This window comes from Hemitrygon akajei, chromosome 21, assembly GCF_048418815.1.
Source record: "Hemitrygon akajei chromosome 21, sHemAka1.3, whole genome shotgun sequence".
In the NCBI taxonomy this organism is placed as follows: domain Eukaryota; kingdom Metazoa; phylum Chordata; class Chondrichthyes; order Myliobatiformes; family Dasyatidae; genus Hemitrygon; species Hemitrygon akajei.
Window position 1 is genome coordinate 27,950,024 of NC_133144.1, and position 20,068 is coordinate 27,970,091.

General features: G+C 40.5%; 1 protein-coding gene and 1 pseudogene across 1 annotated transcript in view; one reads left to right on the forward strand and one right to left on the reverse strand.

Moving 5' to 3' along the window:
• Positions 1-20,068, reverse strand: part of LOC140714177 (dual oxidase 2-like) — a 145,404-nt gene that overhangs the window by 91,240 nt on the left and 34,096 nt on the right. The window contains exons 6-11 of the mRNA XM_073025053.1: positions 19,301-19,502; positions 15,006-15,172; positions 7,009-7,069; positions 6,352-6,448; positions 3,022-3,112; positions 206-308 (exon numbers count right to left, since the gene is read on the reverse strand). Of these exons, the coding sequence (XP_072881154.1) occupies positions 206-308; positions 3,022-3,112; positions 6,352-6,448; positions 7,009-7,069; positions 15,006-15,172; positions 19,301-19,502 (721 nt within the window). The remainder of the gene's footprint in view (positions 1-205; positions 309-3,021; positions 3,113-6,351; positions 6,449-7,008; positions 7,070-15,005; positions 15,173-19,300; positions 19,503-20,068) is intronic.
• On the forward strand, positions 14,300-14,447 carry LOC140714535 (U1 spliceosomal RNA; annotated as a pseudogene).

The following is a 20,068-nucleotide window of genomic DNA, read 5'->3' on the forward strand; positions in this document are numbered from 1 at the left end:
TAGAGGACATTTATTTTCAGTCGTGAGTGGTTTTGAAGTCATCACTTTGCCTCCAGACGTGATGACAATCTGTCAGTTTAAATTGTATGCAAATAAACAGGATATGAATTAACTACTGGGGCACCAGAGCATACTGATGCACTCAATTTCTGTGTTCTGTTTCACTGAGTGGGGCACGGATATTATAACAATGGCAGTGTTTTACCTCTTAGGTCTGTCACCACGATATTGTCTTCTTCTTCAGCTTGCTGTGATGCCATTCCCAGTATCAGCTCATCTATGTCCTCTGCTTTCTTAAAATTCGAATTCTAAAACCACAATCAACAAAGGTAAGGTCCATTCGGTGGAAAATGGCCACCAGTTAACTAATAAAAGCCATGTCACCAATAAACATCTAATGATTAATAGAGTATTGAAGGAATTAATATGTATTTCAATTTGCATAGTGATGGAAAGCCATCATTTACATTTATGTCTCTGCTTTTGTGTGATCCTCTACAGATGTCCTATAAAAGGAGCCAATCATCCCTGTTCAGAGGTTCTAACACATTTAAAACAATTTGTGCTTTCAAAATTCATTCCAGAGTCATCTCGAGCTTCAATGATTATGAACAATGTACTGTCTCAAATGTTCGAAATATCCCGTGCTACTGATGAGGAGTGGATATTTAGGCAATAATTTAAACATTTTTTTCAAGATACAGCTTGTAACAATCCGTTCTGGCTCAGTGACCCCAATTTCACCCATGTGACCAATTAACCCACTAACCCAGACATCTTTGGACTGTGGGTGTGAACTGGAGCACCCAGAGGAAACCCACACAGTCACGGGGAGAATGTACAAACACCTTACAGACAGTGGCAGGGATTGAATCAGGTTCTCTGGCACCGCAGTAGCTTTATACTAACTGTTACATAAGCGTGCCATACAAATTTGTACAAAATTTTGCAAATGGCCACAATAAATTGGTGAAAATTGTTAAAGGTGGCACAAAATGAAGGTTGTAAGAGTAACTGTTATTTATCACATGGAGAGTAATGATTCGAATTGGCACAGCAATTTCAAATGATGCTCATCATTATAGATGCAGCACAGTTTTTAATGGTGATTTAGTGATGTATGTTATTAGATTATTTGTTTTCCATTATATAATAAAGCCACATTTTATTAAGTATGAAGTAGAAAAGAAATGACCATATCAGATCTCCTGCCATTACTTCCCACACCTGATTTATAATTCTATCAGGCTGGTCAATCACTTTGATAAAACTCATCCTTTAATTCATTTTTTTCACAAGATGTGGCTGTAACTATCAAAGCTAGTATTTAGTATCCATCCTTAAACACCCTTAGAGAGTCAGCCAGCATGGTAGTGTAGTGGTTAGTGCAATGCTTTACAGTGCCAACTCTAAGGCTGGGGTTCAATTCCTTCCGCTGTCTGTAAGGAGTTTGCATGTTCTTCCTGTCACCGCATGGGTCTCCTCCAGGTGCCTCCCAAATTCCAAAGACGTACAAGTTAGTGGCGGGCATATGATGTTGGCAGTGTTGACACTTGCTGGCTGCCCCCAGAACATCTCAGATTGTGTTGATCGTTGATGCAAGTAATGCATTTCACTGTACAGCATGTTTCGATATACATATAGCAAAGATAATCTTAAATTTTTAATCTTAAGTTTAAACCAGGTTGATGAGTCTCGAGGAGAGGTTCCCAACCTGGGGTCCACAGACCCCTTGCTTAATGTTATTGGTCCACAGCATAAAAAAGATTTGGAACTAGATCACATGCAGATCAATCTTCATGCAGGAAATGGATCTCTTTCTTTCAAGGGCACTACTTAGCTGTAAGAGTATTTTCAGGAATGTAGCAGTTTTTAATGTCACTTTTACATTAACACAAATATTTTAATTCTAACTTTTAAGCTCCTCATCTAAGAAGATATGAACTTTTGTCTTCACATAAATGGTGCAGCCCCTGGGTATTGGATCAATAACTTACCCATTACACCATCAACACAGAAAAAAAGGATACGGACCATTTATTTTGTTCCGTGCTTGAGGAAGTTATTGCAAAAACAGGAACAGATAATCAGTCAACCATGACCAATATAACAAAGATGAAAGCAGCAATGATTGCAGGTACATCTGGGTCATGTTGTTTTGTCTCCTTCCCCTCTGCCATCCGATTTCTGAATGGATTTTGAATTCATGAACAATACCTCACTACCTTCTTGTACTACTTATTTCACTTTTTTATATACTTTAATTCACAATTTTTATTATTATGTATTGCATTGTACTGTTGCCACAAAAACAACAAATTGCATGACATATACCAGTGATATTAAATCTGATTTTGAGATTCTTAACATATATTTAAAGCTAGTAGTTCACATATAATTTACTCAGTCAAAGAAATTCCACACTTTTAACTTTGATGAAAACCAGACATGGAAGCTGGGAATAATGTGTGTAATCAAGTGCCACTTGTCGTGGCTCACAGGTGGTTGGCTAGGCCATTTCAGTGGATGCTAAAAATCAAGGCCCAGAATCACACAGAGATGAGACTGGGCAAGGAACGTTCCTTTTCCTGAAGGATGTTACTGAATCAGCAGCACATTACCAGAATCTGAATCAGAATCAGGCTTTACATCTCCAGCATGTGTTGTGAAATTTGTTGCTTTGCAGCGGCAGTACATTGTAACACATTGAAATAGAAACTATAAATTAACATACGAAGCATATATAAAAATAAATTAAATAGTTGGTGCAAAAAGAGAGGGGAAAAATACTGAGAAAGTGTTCATGGTTCATGGGAAAGTGTCCATTCAGAAATCTGATAGCAGCGGTGAAGAAGCTATTCCTGAACCCATTACTCCAGAGGTTTCACAGTAACTCTGTATGGATCTAGTGGGTACATACTTGGCCACTATTAAATTCACTTTCACAATCTGCCACAGAGCAGTCAGAAGCTTTGTCCTCCTAAATGCTCATTCAGTCGTGTAATAATAATGCTGCCATACCTCTCGACTCCAGAAGTTATTGCAAACACGAAGTGCTGGATCTTCTCTGTTATAAACATTCTTAACCCGTCGAAAGTGGCATGTTCTGTTTCTGGAGAATCAAATAGAAGCAAGTATTCTTATTGCTCACAATTTCAGAACTGCCTTTACATTTTTCTAATATCTGGTATTCTTATTAAAATATAACGTGTTTCCTTCTGGACCATAGGTTCACAACCTGGGGTTCATGGACCTCCCGGTTAATGGTAGGAGTCCATGGAATAAGAATAGGTGGGAAACCTCTGCACTGGACCGTGGATCCATGTAGCTATATTGCTGTCACCTTAATACCCATGTCACATGATAATCATGGAATTTGTTTAGAACACAGACAGGAATGGTGAATCTGTGGAATTCGTTGCCACCTAAGGCTATAGAAGACAGGTCATTGGGTATATTTAAAGTGAAGATTGATAGGTTCTTGATTAGTAACGGTGTCAAAGGTTATGGGGAGAAGGCAGAAGAATGGTGTTGAGAGGGAAATTAAGTCAGCAATGATTGAATGGTGAAGCCAACTCAATGGGATGAATGGCCTGAATCTGTTCTTATGTCTTAATGTCTTATGATCTCAAAGTATTGGGCTCATACAACTCAATTCACAGATAATTAATTTTTTTCTTTAAGTATGGTTACGCTTGTTCCTTAAGCAAACACAGCTGCCAACAGAATTGAAATGAATATCCTGTTGGCTTGTTTCGGTAATGGTGCTTGAGGAGCAATGTTTGGTGTAGAATCTGGAGCAGCAAAAAAATTCCATACACAGACAGACCTTTGCTGTACCATTTCATCAGTAAGCATGAAATTTAACTGAAAGTCAAAAGGGATTACAGATGCTAATCTGGAGCAACACACAAAGATGTTGGAGAAACTCAGCAGATCAGGCAGTATCTAAGGAGGGAAATGGACAGTCAGCATTTAACATTTAATGTCGACTGTCCACTTCCCTCCATTGATACTGCCTGATCTGCTGACTTTATCCAGCTTCTTGCATGTTACTTTATATGAATTGATAACTAATATTTATATAATCTATCCCTTGAATGGAGATTGAGCCAGTAAGTCAGATCTCGGTCAGTTGAACCGAGCTACCTTTTCTTTTAGATATATTAAACAGTTCCACCAATATATCAGAAGTAGATCAGCCTGCCAGGCATGCACATTCAGGCACCTCCCAGTCTCCACCCAGCTAATAGGAATCACCTGCCACTTGTTTCTAATTCATCACCTGCAACCTATTTAAACCCAGTTCTCAACCACAGTCCTTGTTCACTCATTGAACCAGCAACCCCTAACCAGTTACAGCTAGCCTGCAGTTACCTTGTTGTCTGTAATATCTGTGTTCTCTTGTTTTGTGGTTTGTTACTTTTGCAGTCTATTGTTAAAGATATCATTCACTTCTAAATCATCTCTGCTACCCTGCTTTTAGGTCAAATTTCCTCTATACTCCCCGACAGGATGAGTGAACCCAGCAGAGTATGGTCACCTAAGGCACTAGACCAAGGGACTCTGCAGCTATATTACTATCATCATAATACTTGTGTCACATGAAAATAATGGAATACTTTTAAAACACAGACAGGAAGGAATTTCTAGGATTTTGAGAACTAGATCTGCCGGGCTTTAGAGCACCAGCCTGCTCTGGCTGACACACCTGACATCCACATGTTTGTGCTGGTGGCAAAATGCTCAAGTGGATCCACTCCTCACCACTCTGGCCATCCAGATACATGATGACCTCTGGATTTTCTGTGATGGCATTTTGGGTGGCCCACCATGATTGCAAATGTATGTCAGTTTGTCTCTGCCTGCCCTCAACATGCCTGGTCCATTTCCTCCAATCAGTGGCTCTTTAGGCTGCTGTGGCCTCTATCACTCCCTCAACACCTGTCATTAAATCATCATGGGTTTGCCACTTTCTGACATGGCCATGGTTGTCATTGCAGTGGTGGACCACTTCTCCAATGCAGCCAAATTGAAAGCCCTCCCCAAGCTTCTGTCAGCCCCTGAGACAGCAGACCGTCCCTTCAACATGTAGTTTGACTCCATGCCTTCCCTCAGGACGTTGTGTCAACCAGGGCCCACAATTCATCTCCCAATTCTGGTGAGCATCCTGTTTCCTCTTCTGCACCTCAGTGAGTTTGTCCTCTGGCTATCATCCGTAGACTAATGGATAGCCAGAAAGAGCCAATCAGCAGGTGGAAAAGTTTCTGCAGTGCTTTGCTGCCTCTAACCCTTTCATCTGGAAGAAGTATCTTCTCTAGCCCGCGCTATCCCACAATCTACCCTCCTCCTCTGCCGTGGGTATGTTGCCCTTTAAAGTGTTTCATGGCTACCAACCTCCATTGTTCCCCCCACGGAGGATGCAATGCTGGGGGTCCTGACCACCCAGGCCCTGGTTCACCACTACTGGAATGCTTGGAGGTGGGCCTGGATGGCCATCCTAATTGTCTACTGTTGTCATACAAAAAGCCAGGCAGACTATTCTGGCTTGCAGATCAGTTCACTGGTCCTTTCGAGATTACTCACCACATCAACCCAATCACTTGCTATCTCCAGCTGCCACCGTTCCTCAGCATCACACTTGGTCACCCTTGGCTTCCATGACCAGCTTCGAGCCCATTTTATATGGACCACTCAACCCACCTGAGCCTGCACTTCCGGAACCTAGGAGGGAAGAGTTGGTCTAGTGTACACCCTTTGCTGGTTAATGAATTTATGTCATCATAGATGGGGTGTACAGTACCTGGTCAACTGGGAAAGCATAACCCAGAAGAGAGGTGTTGGGTGCCATCCAATTCCATCCTGGATGCATTGCTCATTAAGGAGATCCACCAGATCCATCTGGATCATCCTAAACCATCAGGAGCCAACTGTGAGTGTGCGGTGGGGGTTGAGGGTGTTCTGTCAGGCCTGCACATACAGGCACCTTCCAGGTAACCTTCCACGCAGATAACAGTAGTCAGCTGCTTGTTGTTTCTAACTCATCACCTGCAGCCTCTTCAACCCCAGTTCTCATCTACAGTCCTCGTTCACTCATTGAACCAGCAGCCCCTAACCAGTTACTGCTAGCCTTCAGTAACCTTGCTGTCTGTTGTGCTTAGTATTTATTCTCCCTTGTTTTGGTTTCCCTCGTGGCATGTTACTTTCCAGTATATAATTAATGTTACCACTTGCTTCTAAATTGTCTGAGCTGCTCTGCTTTTGGGTCAAGCCTCTTCCACATTGCCTAACACAGCTACACCAGTAAACATTCAAAGACATTTATACCAATGTAATATTTGGCTTTACTACCTCATATAGACACCTGCAGGAACCAAGGAGTTCATTATTCGAATAGCCGCAGCTTGGAATTCAGGCGAAATGCTGGGATCTATATATTTCTTGTAGCCTGCAAAACAGAAACTGAAAATCAGAAATGCTCTGTGTTACCTTCTGGAATTGTATGAGATTCTATATATTACAGCTTTCTGGAGTTTTAGAACTTAGAACAGTACAAGCCCTTCTGCCCATGATATTGTGCCAACCTTTTTATCTATTCCAGAATGAATCTAAACCTGCCTTCCCATATTGCCCTCCATTGTTCTTTCATCCATGTGCCTGTCTGAGTCTCAGAAATGTCTTTAATGTATCTGCCTCTGCCAAATGTATCTAGATGGAAATCTTTTATCTGGATTTGAAATATTGATTGTCTTTTTCTCCTCTACAGATGCTGCCTGACCCACTGAGCTCCTCCAGCAGCTTTTTTTTTTGCTCTAGATTCCTGCATCTGCACTCTCTCCTGTCTTTGCTGATGGAAATGAACCAAATTTTCTTTCAACTTTGGCAACAACTTCCCATCAATGTTGTTTCAACCTTTCTTTAAAAAAAATTATTTGTTTTCACATTGCCCTTTTTATCAGTTAGGTATATTTCAAGAACATGTTTCAAGAAATTATGGACCATACTGACCTCTGTATGGTGACACACTTCCTCCAATGAAGGCCGGTAGCCACTCATAAAACAGGATACGCTACAAATACAAAAAAGTGTTAACAAAGTTAACTAAAATATGCTCCCCTGCCTTTAATATCAAATACTTATTGATGAAAGTGATACTAATATAGCTCTGGCTTGCAACTAACTCCCTTTATTTGGCCCGAAACATACATTACAATGTGTGGTGTGAAATGGAGTAGAGCATAGCTTTTTTTGAGCTATCCAGCTCCACAGTTCAGAAGGTTTTGGCTTCAATTCCGATCTATCCAGCAGAACAGGAGGTCCATTGAACCAGCACCTGACCTGTGTAGAAAGTGGAACATACTGACCAACAAGGAGGACTTTGCCAGTGGTCCTGATAAAGGGTCTCAGACCAAAACTTCAAATCTTTATTCATTTCCATGGATGCTGCCTGATCTACTGAGTGCCTCCAGTACTTTGTGTGTTTATCTGGAGTTCTGGCAACTGCAGAATCTCTTGTGTTTATATTGCCAATGGTCTTCTAAAGTAGCAAATACAATGTACATTTTTGGCCTCTAAATTCTTTCTCTCTCCATTGATGTTGCCTGACATACTGAGGTTTCCATAAATTTCAATTTTTATTTTGAAGGTTTAGGCAAAAGTTTTTAACAGTGGAGCTTCAGAAGTTTTTTAAATAGATCATAAGGCCATAAGACATGGGAGCAAAATTACACCATTTAGCCGATCGAGTCTGCTTTGCTATTCAACCATGGCTGACCATTCTCTTTCCCCTCCTCAGCCACGCTCCCCAGCCTTCTCCCTATAACCTTTGATGCTGTGTCTAATCAAGAATCTATCAAGCTCTGCCTTAAATACACTCAAAGACCTGATCTCCACAGCTGCCTGTAGTAACAAATTCCACAAATTCACCACCCTCTGGCTAAAGAAGTTTCTCCACATCTCTGTTAAAATGGACACCCCTCTATCCTGAGGCTATGCCCTCTTGACCTAGATTCTCCCTCCATGGGAAATACCCTTTCCCACATCTACTATGTCTAGGCCTTTCAATATATGGAAGGTTTCAATGAGATTCCTCCCCCTTCATCCTTCTAAATTCCAGCGAGTACAGACCCAGAACTATCAAACATTTCTTGTATGATAACACTTTCATTCCTGGAATTGGTGAGGAGGCGAAGCTAAGTAGTTATGGCATGCAACGGCAACGTCTTTGCTTGCATCTTCGAATACAGTTCTATTTCCATCTTTCATATCTCTATTTTTCCTTTTCAGGGTTCTTTTGAAGACCGTGACCTGGAGTTACATGCTGACAACAGTTCTTTGTGGGAATGGGACCCGCTCCCAGGGCTCCACAATCGGCCGCTATTCGGCATGCCAAAGGCTTGGCCTAAGATTTCGGCATGGATTCAGAAGCCTGGAATCTCAAGGAACTGGAGACGGGCGGATTAAAGGTCAGTGTTGCCACAGGAGACCCATGTGTCATTGGGGGAGTCAGAACATCTACCGTGTGCCTGGGGACCCGGGATCTTTGCAATCTTCAGGCACAGAGCTTGAAAAAAGCGACGTAATGGACTTTTAACATCATAAACCAGTGAGTTATTTGTTATGTCTCCCCACTCGTTGGAAAATGGAGTCACCTCTTTCTCCCTTATTAGAAGAGAGAGAGAGAGAGCATGCAGCATGTCGAATTATCGGGTGAACAATGTAGTCTTTGGGGTAACTACGTCTGAGTCTTTGCTATTGCTTTGCTCACACTTGAGCGCCGGTAGCGGGTGCACTTTATTTTGCCGGGGGAGGGAGAAAAGGATTGGTGCTTGCTGCTGCTTACACGCAGGTGGAAGGGGAGCTGGGCGGGGGGACTTTGGTGTTCTAACATTTAACTGTCATTCATTCTTGGGGCACTCCTCTGTTTTCGTGGATGGTTGCGAAGAAAAAGCATTTCAGGAAGTATATTGTATACATTTCTCTGACATTAAATTGTACCTTTGAACATTTGAATCATCCATGTGAACCCTCTGAATCCTCTCCAATGCCAGCACATCTTTTCAAAGATGAGGAGCCCAAACCTGTTCACAATACTCAAGATGAGGCCTCACTAGTGCCTTATAGAGCCTCAGCATCACATCCTTGTTCTTGTATTCTAGACCTCTTGAAATGAATGCTAACATTGCATTTGCCTTCCTCACCACCATTAACCTTTAGGTGGTTCTGCACAAGGACTCCCAAGACCCCTTGCATCTCAGATTTTTGGATATAAATAGTCTGCACATTTATTTCTTCTACCAAAGTATATGACCGTGCACTTTCCAGCATTGTATTTCATTTGCCTCTTTCTTGCCCATTCTCCTACCTGCAGCCTACCTCAACACTGCCTGCCCCTCCACCAATCTTATTTAACAAAAAACAGTAAATAAACAGGCTCTTAATCATATTAGCTTTGAAATGAAGTAAAATTGTCCTTCAGTTTGTATTTGTTATTTTGAAAAACTTGACACACTTCAAAGACTTTAGCCTCAAGAGCAGCTCTCACAGGGAAAAGACCATTAGGCAGTGTCATGAAGAACAGTGGGGGAGTTCTTCCTGATAGCCAAAATTATCATTAGCATACAAAAATAAGTCATAATTACATTTCTGTCCATGTATGAAGTGACTGCAGGATTTTCTAAAATTATTGTACTTCAGAACTATTTCATGTTGTTACGAACCCCGTATCTGGGTCACTTACCAGCAAAGATAGAGAGGTCCGTTGAAGTCTGATGATATTATTTTTAACAGTATTTATTAGTAAAAATACACAAAAATAATATCAATGCAAATATACAGATAACATACGTCGTCAATACTAAATCTAAAACTGCGGGTATAATAATAATCAATAAGAAATACGCTCTATCGTTGTCTAGGGGATAATGTATTGTCTGATGGAAATATAAAAGTCACTCAGTTCATGCAGGCTGCAGCCTTTGGGGACCGCTGGGTTTGCAATAGTTGGAGAGAGAGAGAGTTTTGGGAGAAAAACTTGCCGGCTTTCCTTTTATGATTTCGATCCGTCGGAGCCTCGTTGGTGTGGCTGTTCACTTGTGGCCTCTTCTTTAGCTAAGCCGTTCTTCCGTGGTGAGCCCTCCAATCCCAGGCAAGGGAAAGACGCACACGAGCCCCCACCGGCTGTCGCTATTAAACGCTGTCACAGGATTTCTAGCGTTTCTCCTGGTGCGTCTAAAGGGGTTGTTCCCCAGACCTTCTTTTATCCGTACTCACGGGGTCTCAGATGTCAATCAGGTTGGGATGATGCAATCCCTCAACCAGCCCACTCTGGTCGTCCCCTGAGGGGCTTCAATGAATAGTACAGTACTCAATACACAATTCCGTCTCCAAGAGACAATAGCCATTATCAATGGTTCCGTTTTCACTGAGGCCAGGACACATTCCAAACCCTGTGTATTCTGGACGTCTCTCTCTCATTTCCTGGGTCCCAGACCTGAATTAATAGCGATCTTGCGATTCTCAAAAAGGAGGGGGCGACTTTGTACCCTTCGGCCCCTCAGAGTTGCAGCACATTCGTAACAATGTGCTATGTGTTATTTCATGTGTTATGTGCTTGTATGAGTTATTTACACCAGTGCTCATTCCAGCACTAACTGAATCTGCTTTTAGAATTGAATAGAAAGTAGTTGGTAAATCACAAAAAATTTAAAAAGACCAAGTTGTGCAAAGGTAAGTTACATTAATTTATGTCGTTTATTTCTCTCCATAAATACTGCCTGACCAACCGGGTTCCTCCAGCATTTTCTGTGCATTGCTTATGGCTTCCAACATCTCTAGTGTTAAATGTTATAGTGCCATTTTTCAGTAGTGTTTGAAATTCATATTAGTTTCAGAGTTGCGCAACATTTTAAATGGGTTTGGTTCCCAGGCCATTCCTGTTCCAAGCCTGAGAATGTTAATCATCACTCTTGGCTATCTCATCATACAGTCAAAGCTGTTGTATCTTTCTTGTTCATTGGCCTGTGATTTGGCTGCTCTTTTTTTTGATTGTCTCTTTAAAAGTGCTAAGGCTTCTCTTTTTCCTAACTGAATAGTTTGTCATTCTGTGTCAAATCATAAGACGGCGGGCTCATTGTTGACCATTGTTGGAGTTGAGTATTCTGAGTATTGGCACTTCCAAGAACCCTTTATCTCTTTATTTTATTTCTTGGACACTCACTGTGTAACTAGTTCCTCGACAATTGCTCTCTGTTCCACAGAAGACTTTACAGAGCACACTGAGAAAGCTGACACGGCAAAACTCTAACCCAACACAAATAAATCTGAACTGTCTTGTAACGCAGCAATACATGGGCCAGCGATACCATGAACTATGAAAGGAATATGTTGGATTAATGTGTAGAATTGTTATTTTTCTTGTAGTTAAAATTTTAAAATTATTATCTATATATGTGTAATTGTTCAATAATTTTTCTAGCAATTATAGTATAGCTAATTTTGCATTTTCTAGGTTTTCAGTTTCTTACTCCACTTGAAGTTGGCTATTTCATTAGTTACAGCTTATGAATGGAAGGAGCTTTATCTCTATCATATCTTTTTTCTTTCTCTTTGTTCTTGTAACATTTAATAAATGGCTGCGACCACCAAGTCTTATGCCTCATTTTTCACTTCCTAAGAAACTTTGGATCTAAATCACCAGGTCCAACAGTTGGCCCAGCAAACCTATGCAGGCTCTTTCAAAGGACAATCAAGTTGGTCTCACAAGCTGGGTCTTTTTACCATTTTCTCTAACGAGTTATCCAACTGGTAATTCCAGGTTACTGTTAAATCTGCGTCCACCAGACATTTCGGCAAATCAATGCCATTCCTAACCTTTCATGGTCAAACAAATGGGCAATACAATGGTACACTGGTTGGTTGGCAGTCTCACAGCACCAGAGTTCTGGGTTCAATCCTGACCTCAGGTACGGACTGTGTCAAGTTTGTGCAGACTTCTCTCAAGTGCTCTGGTTGTAAGGCTAATTACCCATTGCAAATAGCCCCTTTTTTGTATGTACATCAAACTTTAGTCATTTCCACCAAGAGCGGCAGGCTTATTCCCTGTCATGTGTGAGTATCTAGGTAGGGCTAAAGGGAAAGGAGAGGGGAAATGGGACCAATGTGATTTCTCTTTTATGGGCTAATGCCCTAATAGGCAGAATGGTCTCTTTCTGAGTTTTTATAAAATAAATTAATCTCACTGATAGGAATCTCATCTATAGCCTTAACTCAAATATTTATCCAAATTATCATGTGCATAACTAATCCCTGTGTAAATAAGATGGACCCTTGATCTCACAATCTACCTCATCATGGCCTTGCACCTTTTTAGCTGTCTGGTCTGTGCTTTCTCTAAAACATTTTCTTCAGTATTCTGTGACTGATTTTCCATTGTACTATATTTTGTACCAATATGATGAAAGGATATGTTTAGATGGTATGCAAAACAAAGACTTTTTTTTACTGTACCTTGGTACATGTAGCAATAATAAACCAATTTACCAGTTATAACAATTCTGAACTACCAATTCTGATTTCGCTAATTTTAAATTGATATGCCACTGTCATTAAATTTATTGACCTAATTCCAAATCAAAACATCTCACAATGTTTGAAAGTTTATATAAAATCTCTTTTGTCCCAGTGAAAATAACACCATTACCTCTTGATAACCACAATTTGTTATCCCTGGTATTACCTACATCTATCTCTGCTTTATTCTCTCAATTACCTTAATAACATTTCTATAAATGGGTAGACTGCACGTAATTTAGTCCGCCTAATTTTTGGCAGAAGCATCTTTACCATTATTCTCTATGGATGTTGTTATAAGATCCCAATATTCCTTTGGGTTTCCATAATACCAGAAGACACAGAAGCAGAATTAGGCCATTTGGCGCATTGTCTCTGTTCTGCCATTTCATCATTGTTGATTTATTACCCCTTTCAACCCTATTTGCATGCCTTCTCCCCATTACCTTTAACACCGTTACTAATGAAATATCTATTAACAGTTTTAAATATAACCAATGTCTTGGTCACCACAGCTATCTGTGGCAATGAATTCTACAGATTCACCATCCTCTGGCTGAAGAAATTCCCCCAAAAAAGATGTCCTTGTATTCAGAGGTTGCACCTTCTCCTCCTAGACTTCCTCACTAAAGGAAATACCCTCTCCTCATTCTCTTTGTCTCGGCTGTTCAATATTTAATAGGTATCAATGAGATCCCCTCTCATTCTTAAGAATTCCAGTAAATACATGCCCTGAGCTATCAAATGCTCCTCATACATTAACTCTTACATTCTCTGGATCATTGTCATGAACCTTCTGTGGACCTTCTTCAATGTTAGCACACTCTTTCTTAAAGAACAGGCCCAAAACTGTTCGCAATACTCCAAGTTCAGTCTGACCAATGCCTAGTGAATGCCTTAAAAAGCCTTAGCATTACATACTTGTTTTTATTTTATATTCTAGTCCCCTCAAAATTTATACAGATGTACCATACATTCTAACTGGTTACATCACTAGCCGTATGCAGGGGAAACTGCACAGGATCAGAAAAGGCTGCACTATGTTGCAAACTCAGCCAGCTCCATCATGGGCACTAGCCTCCCCAGCATCGAGAACACCTTCAAATGACAGTGCCTCAAAAAGGCCGCATCGGTCAGAAAGGACACTCATCACCCAGGACATGCCCTTTTCTCATTGGTACTATCAAGGAGGCGGCACAGAAGCTTGAAGACACACACTCAACATTTTAGGAACAGCTTTTTCCCCACAGCCATCAGATTTCTGGGTGGACATGTGTATTACTTTTTCTTTGCTCTCCTTTTGCACTTCTTATTTAATTTAATTTATATGCATATATATTTCCTATTGTAATTTGTAGTTTTTTAATATATATTGCAATGTATTGCTACTGCAAAGCAACTTATTTCATGACATATGTTAGTGATAGTAAACACGATTTGCCTTCTTTGCCACCGATTCCACCTCCACGTTAACCTCTTCCTTCTGCTTTTATTCACTTATGTTTCAGTTTGCAGTCTCAAGAAAAGATAAGGAGCAAAGGCAAGATGCAGCTTATCATGTATGTATTCTGCCTTGCCATTTAATCCCCATAATCTTTTGATGTCCAAAACTCCATTTGTCTCAGCAAATGACTATGCCCTGTGCAGCAGAGGATTCCAAAAATCCACAACCCACTATGTCAAGAAATTCCTCTTCATCTTAGTTTTAAAGACTATCTCCTTAACCAAGATACTTACTTTGCAGGGAACTGTCAAGGTTCAAGGACAAAGATATCCTATTGCACTCCAGATGTGCAGGCACCTGTAATATCCCCAAATGCAGGCCACTCGACTGCATAATTTGTGGTAGTGGGGGACTGTATTTGCACTTTGCCCTGGTCTTGGATGGGACAGTAGCACAGCAGTTAGCATAATACTTTATAGTGCCAGCTGTAAGATCGCGACTGAATTCCTGCTACTGTCTGAAAGGACTCTGTATGTTCTCCCACATTCCAGAGATGTACGGGTGAGGGTTAGTAAGTTGTGGGTATGCTGTACGTTGGTGCCAGAAGCATGGTGACACTTGCAGGCTACCACCAGTACATCCTTGGACTGTGTTGATCTTTGGCGCGAACAATCCATTTCAGTGCATGCTTTGATGTACATGTGACAAATAAAACTAATGTTTAAGATTGTGCTTTTCAAATTAAGACTCTCCATCCTGAGGATGCAGCTTCTCAGCATCCATCTGTCACTTTTCTTACCATCATTGTAAGATCACCTCTCATTTTACTTCATTCATTATGTTAGTATAGGCTAACCTAATTTGATCTCTTGTCAAAGGTCAACATGGTTGTGATCTCAATAAAAATGTGTCAAGTGGCTTGTCAGAACTATCTTCTAAGTCTACACCAATAAGTGAGTCTCAATAAGGAAAGTTAATGGTTTATAATTACCTGGAAGGTGCCAATTACTCGTTTTCTGGCATTCTGGAATATCTCTTCATCTGTCCATGTGGGATTTTGCTCTTGGAGTTTGGAAGCTAAATAATTGTGGTATCGAAACCAGATGATGTTCTCTGCTCGGTGGAATGGACTCTCATTTGCTTTTGCATTTCCAAAATCTGTCAGCAAGAGACAAACAAGCAAAATTAGATCATAAGAATCTACCATTACACCATTTTTATCTAAGGAACACTCACATCCCGGCTCAAGGACAGCTTCTATCCTGCTGTTATAAGACTCTTGAATGGACCTCTTGTATGATAAAGGTAAATTCCAAACTTCACAATCTACCTTCTCATTGCCTTTGCACTCTATTGTCTACTTGCATTTCACTGTAACTGTATCATTCTATTCCGCAGCCTGTTCCTACTTTTCCCTATTCATGTTCCCTATTCTCACCTCAATATATTTATAAATCATAAGATATACTAATGGAATTAGACCATTCAGTATTTAATAATGGCAGATTTTTATTCAACCCCAATTCTCCTGCCTTCTCCCCATAACCTTTAACCCTCGCTTACCAATCAATCTCTGCCTTACATAAACTTAATGGTTTGGTTTCCACAACCCTCTATGGCAAAGAATTCCATACATTCACCATCTGAAGAAATTATGTTGTGAAATTACCTTTATGGATGGCATGCAAAGTAATTATTGGTACATGTGACAATCATAACCCAATTGCTAATAATCAAATTATCCAATTTTACTGGACTACCAATTCATCCAAACACATGTTTCCAAAAGCCATTGTGGCAACTGGGGAAATTAAATTCAAATAATTAAGTATATCAAGAATAAAAATGAGTAGCTGTAGTGATGACAATAAGATGGCTAGATGGTTGTGAAAGCCCATTTGGTTCATTAACAACTATCAGTTAGGATAATCTGCCATTCCTATCCTGCCTGACTTACAGGTGAATTCAATGTAATTGTTGCTTTTATTTCCCCCAAATTCAGGGGAATGCTTAATATTAACACAAGAGCATGTATTCTTCAATTGGTTTTCTACTATCTAGTGTGCATGTGAGGAGATCTAATCAGGAAACGCAAGACCTTCAGTGCCTTAATGTCTTCTTGCCTCTTGCAATCCCCCACCATCTGTAGTATGAAGTTGAATGATTGAAGAGACATAAAGCGAGGATAATGACACAGGAACGAAATACAGGCTTTAGTAAGTTCTAAGATATCAAATTGCTTCTTGTAAGCTTACAAGAACATCGAGCACTTCAAGTTCCTCGGAAGGAGCATCACTAATAATCTGTCCTGGACCAACAATGTTGATGACACCAATCCCTGTACTTCCTCTGGAGACTATAGAAATTTGGCATGGCCCTGTCCCCCCTTACCAATTTTTATCGCTGCACCGTAGAAGACACCACAGTTTGGTATCACAACTAGTCTGCAGAGAGTTGTAAACACAGCTCAGCCCATGACGGAAACCAGCCTCCCCTCCTTGGATTCTGTCTATACTTTTCACTACCTCAGTAAAACAGCCATAATAATCAAAGACCCTTCCCACCCTGAAATTTTCTCTTCTCCAGCCTGAAAGCATATGCCAGGATCAAGGAAAGCTTCTATCAGACCCTTATCAGTATTAAATAATTCCCTAATATGATAAATTGGATGCTTTACCTCACAATCTACCTCGTATTGATATTGCACCCTGTTCTTCACCTGCACTGCACTTTCTCTGTAGCTGTTTTACTTTATTCTGTAATGGTATTGTTTTGCTTCAATGCACTTTGTAATGATTTGATCTGTATGAACATCATGCAAGATGAGCTTTTCACTATAGTTCGGTATATGTTGTATGATAATAATAATAATAATAAACAAATTCCAATTCCAAGCTTCTTTTCTAGCTCCTATGGCTCCGAATTTGCTTGAAAGCATTAATGCAAGGTATCTGATCCGGTTGTCAGCCTCTTCTTGGACAGATGCAGCATGATCTGCATTATTCCAAAAGTTCTTTTATTTCAGAATTCAACTGCCAAGAAGAAGATTTTACTCCACATTACCTGTCCAGATAATTTAACCCCATAAAAAAGCATTTTTTTAACTTCAATCTTCACATTTACAGATAATAGACTATGTTGAGTTACTGTATTCTGGGTGCCCCGGCAATAAATTCAGCAAAAAAAATTAAAAAAAAACAAACTGCTTTTGATTTCAAAGATTATAGAACTTTGGAAGAAGTCAATGGAAGTAGTTACATTAATGCCTTCCCTCCAAGAGGACCACAACCTTATAGTTTGGAGGCTTGCGAGCCTCAATGACCCAGAGAGCTATGCTGGCTGGAGTTAGGGCTTTATGCTGTGGCTCTTGGTGGGATCACCATGCTGAACAGGTCAAAGGGCAGAGGCCAGACTAAGAGTGGTACAGGTCCTCTAGGTTCAGGCATACAGCTCAGGGCAAACAACCCTTGACTGGTAAAACAAAACAGTTACAGAAACAGCAATGAATAATCTTTCTATGTCCGTGTGGCCAAAGACAGACAGAGATGGAGGACCTTCATTGCTGCCATGAACCCCAGAGGTGTAACAGGTGGTAAATATTAATGACTTTCATGAACAAAATAGGAGCAAAAGAGGTTGAATGGAAAAAGATTATTGTCTAGAGAAATGATGATCTTTGTTACTATTGTATTCTAGTTGTGTTTTCAAATCATCTTCCAGATGGAACATAAACGGACTGTTCCGCAAGTCCGGCAGCATTCATGAAGAAAGAAATAGAGCCATTCTTTCAAATGAAAGGCCACAGATCTGAAATATAGACTCTGTTTCTCTAACCTTGGTTGCTGCTTGAATTGCAGAGATTTTCCAGCATCCTGTGGTTACTTGGCTTCTACACTTTTTCAATTTGTTTATTTTTCAAATCAATATATGAAACAATGCAAAAATGCAGGGACCAAGGTAAATGCAATTACAGACATTCAGAATGGATCTCCTGTTCTCTTTAACAACAGACTAGCTCTCTATATGTGCATTAACCCCTACTGCATATAAAAAATTTTAAAAATTTAAACAGCCCTTTATGCTTCATCCAATGTTTCTATAGGCAGTCTGAACTACTGCTACCACTACAACATAGGAAATGTAGCAGCCAACTTAGACTCAGCAATCTCACAAAACAAGGTAACAACAACCAAATAATCAAGCTCACAACATTGGACTCACTACTATAGATTTACATTTCTGGTTCTAGTACAGACAGCCTGACTCCTGAATTGACTCTGATTCAAAATGGGAATGGCCTGGATAATGGTGGGGTGCTGTAGGAAATAATGTCAGTCTATGGCTTGGCCAGACAAAGTCCTGCCCATCAACCAGGTGAATAAGCCATGTTCCTTTCTCTAAAGCTTTCTCATGAAGCTTTAGAGAGGGTGCAGAGGAGATTTACCAGGATGCTGACCGGCTTAGACAGCATGTCTTATGAGGAGAGGTTGAGTGAGCTACAGCTTTTCTCTTTGGAGTGAAAGAGGATGAGAGATGACATGATGGAGGTATACATGATTATAAGAGGTGTAGATCAGGTGGATAGCTAGAGACATTTTCCCTTGGGTGAAAATGGCTAAAATGAGAGGGCATAACTTTAAGGTGATTGGAGGAAGGCATAGGAGGGATGCCTAATTCTGCTCCTATGTCTTACAGTCTTATTCCCTTAGCATGGCAAACTTGTACTCTCCTGCTCAACATGAGCGCATATCTGTGTGATCGTCAGGCAAGCTGAGTTAGCATGTTTGGTATGTGTCTTTTGAGTTCCAAATCTACGTAAGAAATGCTCACAGTTCAGTGCACAGAATGCCCGAATTTCTCAATAAGTTCCAGTCCAACCTAAAGATGATTCCTGAAGAAGGGTTTCAGCCTGAAACGTTGACTATCTATTCAGTTCCACAGATGCTGCCTGACCTGTTGAGTTCCTCCAACATTTTGTATGTGTTGATGGGACTTCAGTTGGATTTTGTATCAAAAATCTGGTGCATCCAACAATACAGCACTTATCCACCCTGCATTGGAGAACAACCTGAATATGTTCTGTCAAGTCTTTGGAATGGGGCTTAACACCAGAACCTTCAGAAACAGAGGCAAAAGTTCAGCTAATCAAGCATATCTAGAGTAAATAACTGCAACAGCAATGCAGTGTAAATTTGTAATGAATGACTGTTCTCCTTAAAGATCTATAGCTAGTTATCCAAACTAACTCATAAGGAATGTTCTTATGAGAGGAGTCAAGCTATTTACCATAAAGTCCCTGAACTCCATGTTGTTTGGTTGCAGGGTCTGCAAATTTCCACAAACGAATCAATCCATTACTTTGCCTTGGCAGCTGTGGGTCTAGGCCAGAAGCCAGACGTCCACCAGAGAAGGCGCGCAGGGCATCACTCCAAGAATGAGATGATCCGTAGATAGAACTTCCGTCGATCCAGGTGGTAACATGGTTTATCTAGAATGAAGGGATGACTGCCAGATGTAAGGTAGCACACAAAAAAATCTTACGTGTTCCATTTCTGTTGATAAAGTTGAGTCTTTCTTAAACTAATCTGTACCCATCAACAAGGTACCAGCTTGAAAGCAACATGCACCTCATTCCCTGATGTGTCTTGGCCTCACATACAGGATTCTACTGCAGGTACCTCTCACAAGTTATTGCTAAAATAAAATATTAACTTTAAGCTTCAACAAGTGCAACACAGACAGAAAGGTCTCCTTGTGCCCTAATCAAATGTCCTCCCCCACAGATCAGTGCTAGAAATAGATCACCCTGTCAATCATTCACTTGTTATTGGAGTGGGCTTGCTCCAACATCTTGAACTACAGAAGTTAGTTAATTGGATGTGGGGATGAGATAGGAAATATCCAAAATGTGGAAAATACTAATAATACAAGCTCTTTAAAATTGAGGTAACAAACAATCTGCTAGAGGAGTTCAGTGGGTAGCGCAGCATTTGTGGGCGAGGTGAGTGTGAGGAATAGTCAATGTTTGTGTTGGATCCTTGCATCTGTAAAATT